The sequence below is a fragment of the Alligator sinensis genome, unplaced genomic scaffold (assembly GCF_000455745.1).
Source record: "Alligator sinensis unplaced genomic scaffold, ASM45574v1 scaffold31_1, whole genome shotgun sequence".
In the NCBI taxonomy this organism is placed as follows: Eukaryota; Metazoa; Chordata; order Crocodylia; family Alligatoridae; genus Alligator; species Alligator sinensis.
This window is the reverse complement of record NW_005841884.1, coordinates 1,852,974-1,857,553: the sequence shown is the minus strand read 5'-3', so window position 1 is coordinate 1,857,553 and position 4,580 is coordinate 1,852,974. Positions and strand designations below refer to the sequence as shown.

At 49.8% G+C, this 4,580-nt stretch overlaps 1 protein-coding gene across 1 annotated transcript in view; it reads right to left on the bottom strand.

Annotated features, from left to right (window-relative positions):
- Positions 1–1,062: 1,062 nt before the first annotated feature.
- Positions 1,063–4,580, bottom strand: part of TMCO1 (transmembrane and coiled-coil domains 1) — a 26,124-nt gene continuing 22,606 nt past the window's right edge. The window contains exon 7 of the mRNA XM_006017721.3: positions 1,063–1,565. Coding sequence (XP_006017783.1) covers positions 1,467–1,565 — 99 coding nt within the window. The 3' untranslated portion in view covers positions 1,063–1,466. The remainder of the gene's footprint in view (positions 1,566–4,580) is intronic.

The window sequence follows — 4,580 nt, the reverse complement described above, 5'->3', positions numbered from 1 at the left end:
CTTAAAAAAATATTCTCTAGGGGGGGGGGGGGGGGGTGCAGCGGCAGAGGCAAGCACAGAGGTTAATTCATAATTCTCCCTGTATTTAAAGATGGAGGTACCATGTATTGCCATATATTGTCCATCTTAAATCTCACTTGAACCAACACTATGTAACCAAGTGTAGGTCAGTTAGCATACAGATTACTACAATGAAACACACAAGAGGAATGTTCAAGGTATGTGCAAGATTCTCCACTCTCTTAATTAGTGTGTGTGTGGCACAGCAGTGCAGCAATGTTGTTACTTCAGGCCATTCCACCTCTCAGCAATTCAGGAACTATTTTTTTGCAACCTGAAAAAAGTGTATCTTCCAGGTCAATGTTCAAGTCTATCCTCTGCCATCTGCCTCACCCCCAAGCAAACTGAGCTCTAGCTCTTAAAACTAAACAAGATAACTACTTAACAATGTAAAAGGAACGTAGGAAATGAACCAAGATCTGAAGACAAAGGTGACTGAAGTTAGAAGCCTTCAAGACATGCAAACTGATCACCACTTAGTTCAGAAGTGCAGTAAGTGGCACAGCAGCCTTCCCCCATGTGTGCAAACAAACCCCAAGGCACTAACAGATACATTCACAGTTGGTAGCACTAGCATACAAATCAGGTTATGTAATAATAGCTTACTCAAGGTAAGTTTAAAGGCCAAGTTTGTTTTAAGATATGATTAAAACTGAATAGATTCCAACTCAGCAGGCAGCTGGAGTGCAGGCACTGTAACACTACGAGAACCAGTGCCAGCCTGAACAAGTCAGGGCAACCATGGAGTGAATGAATATTCAATGGCACAATACTAGAAACCTCCAACTGCAGCATGACACTGTGGTTTGGCTTACTGCACCTTCAGGAATTGTGACCAATGAGGAAACTTACTCCAGCCCAAACTCTGCATATTCTCCCCGCATTACTGTGAACTAAACATACCTATTAATCCCACATAAGGACTCAAAACAGACAGACTGGCTACAACGCATAACAGAATGGGTACATTATTGTAATACAACTAGCCAGAACTTTCCAGGATGTTTATTTTAATTTCTGATCATCCTGAGTTAGCTTCCATATTTATAGATTCAAAAAAGTCTTATGTTTCTTGCAGGCCTTTTATTAAAGCAAAGTCGGTCCACTGCTCCTGTAACAGGACTAGGTGACTATATTTTAAAACGCACCATCCCTGAACCATTTATTTCTCAGACACACAAAACAAACATCTGCCCGGACTCTTGATTCAAAGCTGATAGTCAAAAGCAGCTGTCTGTAGAATACTCCAGATGTACGAGACGCTTCTGTGGTTCTAGTAACTATCCCAAAGGTTACTCTGGCTGCATAGAAAGCAAGCTGTGGAATCTGATCTTGTTACAAACAGAAGGCAGTCTGGTTTAGATGTTGAGATCAACAGGAACTGCAGTGAGTTGTGTAACTGCACTTTAAGAGAATTTCCCAGCCTGAGGAGGGGGGCCAAGGAAGCCCCCTGCCTGCTTTGTGGCAGCTCGAGAAGGAGCAAGGCCAAGCATCTTCTGAATGTTCTGTGTAAATGGGCAGAGAGAGAGAGAGAGAGAGAGACGTATATTACTAAAATGTCATATGATTGAAAGAGCTGGCTGAACAGTGGCAACACTCATTAACAACACCAGAGATTTCCCACCATCTTCCCACATCATTTACTTAAGGCAGGGGCAGGCAAAATATGGCCCATGGACCAGATCTGTCCTACCAGGCAATTTCATCTGGCCCATGGGCACCCACCGACTGTACCTCACCCAGCCCCCTTGCCTGGCTCCCACCCTTGTCCACAGAAGGACTAGGCCCAGCCAGCACAGCTTCTGGGAAGGGCTGCTGCTGCCATTGCTGCAGCTGCCGGGGGACCTGCTTGGCTTCCCTGGCATCCAGCAGGTCCATCTCTCTGCTGCAGCATTCGCTCCAAGCAACAGGTAGGGAGGCAGCAAGTGGGGAGGGAGGGGGAGCTGTAGCTGGGCAGGAGCACAGAGCATGGGACTGGCAGGAGAGTGGAGTAGGCAGGGTGTGGGTGTGAGGGAGGGTGGGGAATTATGGGGACTCCCCCACACCTTCCCTCCATCCCCTCCCCCGGGTGGCAGCAGCAGGTGGCAAGTATTCAGGGTCTGTGCAAGCGCTGCCACTCTAGCCAGGCCTGCCCGCCTCTATTGTGCAGGGCTCCCCGTGGTGCACATGCAGCTTCCAGCACTCGCACACCACTGGGGGAAGCCCTGCATGATAGAGCCAGCTGCCTTCCCCACCCCCGTCGTGCAGGTCTTGGGACTCCACTGAGAAGCAGGGGGCAGGGCTCCCCTCCACTTCCGCCAGAGTCCCAGGACCTGCATAGCAGGGGGTAAGGAAGGCAGCTGGGTCTATCGCACAGGGCTTCCCTTGATGGCACGGGGAGCTGCACATGCACCACAGGGAGCACCACATGGTAAAGGGGAGCCAGTCTGGCTGCACTCCTTGCCACCATGTGCAGCACTGGCTGGAGTCATGCGTCACCAGGTGGCAGCACCTGCACAGGCTATGAGTGCCCCTGCCTGCTCCTGCTGGCAGTGGGGGCTGTGCACTGGGGGGGGGGGGGGGCGGAGTGTGTGGGGGCCCCCATACCCCTCCTCCCTCCCTCACACCCCACAAACCCACACTCTGCCCCCACAACCCCCCCACGTATACACCTACCTCAACATATGTGACCTCCCACACACAGCCACACCCCCTCACAAACTCCACACCCCACCATACACACATCCACCTCCAACCCCATACACCCCCACACACAACATATAAGAGTAAAATTTTGAGTTATTCTGCAATCATCTCTATATATAGTACACAAACACAACAAAACATTTTTTTGTAATAAAATTAAAATAAGTTATAGTAGGTGTTTAACTTTTAGTTAGAGGTGCACTGATACATTGGTCCATATTGTATTGGCACCGATAAAAGAAAAATTGACTTTACTGGCAATCAGCCTTTTTTGGTTGATGTGGCCGATAAGGTCGCCAATGAGTGCCATGTGCATGCATGCAGCCGCAGCAGCCAGGAGTGCAGCCTGGCAGTGTGGAGAGCAGTGTCCAGCCAGTAAGTCTGTGAGGGAGAAGGAGAAGGGGGGAGGCAGATCGAGGCCCCTGCAGTGAGGGAAGGGAGTGGGGCTGGGGTAGGAGCTGCACAGCTGGGGCGACCACAGGACATAGCTGCAGCTCATCTGGGGGAGGGGGGGTGTTACTCCTGCCACGGATCACACCCCGATTTGTGTGCAGCACGAGGACGGACTGCCACTGCGTGCTCAGGGCCGGAGGTTGCGCCAGTCTCTTTCTGGCAGGGGGGCATGGGCCCAGGCTGCACTTGGGGCAGGTGATGGCAGCACTAGGAGGCCGGGAAGAGGCTGGCTGCCTCTGACCCTGACTGTGCAGTGAGCAGCCTGCCCTCACACCATGCACAGATCTGCAGGGCACATGCCCTCCATGCCTCCCCTAGAGATGTGTGCAACAGCAAGAGCCATGCCCCCCCCACCCCCCGACAAGCCACGGCTCCATCCCGCCCCAGCTGTGCAGTATCTGCCCCTGCCCCAGCCCCTCTGTCACCGCAGGGGCCTGTCAAATGGTGGGGCTAACACTGCAGCCCTTAACAGCTCAGCAAAACTCATTAAGTGGCCCTCCAGCCAAAACAATTGCCCACCCCTGGCTTAAGGTGTGTGATATACCTGTATTCAGGCAAAAAGGCCAGGAAACAATATAACTCAGCCAGTCAAGTCTACTTATGCAACACTCAAATCTGCAGTGTGTTTCCCTACCAAACTTCTCATTGCTAAAGGAACATTTCAATTTAGGACTGCAGTTCAGTTCCCTCTTCAGCTGTATAACCCATTAAACCAGTGGGCAGGGACAGGATTCTCGCTGCTGACAGTAGGTATTGCACATTTTGTTTTCTATGCATTAAGCTTTCAAAATTCTCTTTACAATTCCACTTTAAGGCACATGTAGGTGTCTGCTCAGAGGCACAATAGCAGACCTGCTTTACTGTTTCACATTCCTGAAACCAGTGTCAAGAGAAGGTCTCCTCACACCTGAGGATCTGCAAACCAGAAAGAAAAGGTCTGACATAACACAATCAGAACTGGGGCAGTGACTTGGCAACCAGAAAAAGCTGTTGGGTTCAAACCAGAAATCTGGGTATGAACTAAGGACACAGACAGAAACAGGGTAATGTAAACAAGAAAAAAAAGTGCAGAAATGGAAACCTAGTAACAAGAAATTTCCTCTTCTGCATTTCTGCTTGTCTGCTGCATTTAAGTATTTGAAAACCCTGGTTCAATGCAAACACACTCATGTCTGTGGAATATGAAGGGTGAAAAAAATGTATCAAGAAACTACGTCCACAAATTCATTTAAGACCTACAGCAAAACTCCAAGTTTCAAGGTTTTATGCAAAGCACTGTTAAAGAAAAGCTACTCAATTTCTTTAGTCACAACACCAGATTGTGGTAGGCGCATGGAGTGAAGCAAAGGGCTGCCTCAGTGCAGCGGAGGAGAAACAGGAAT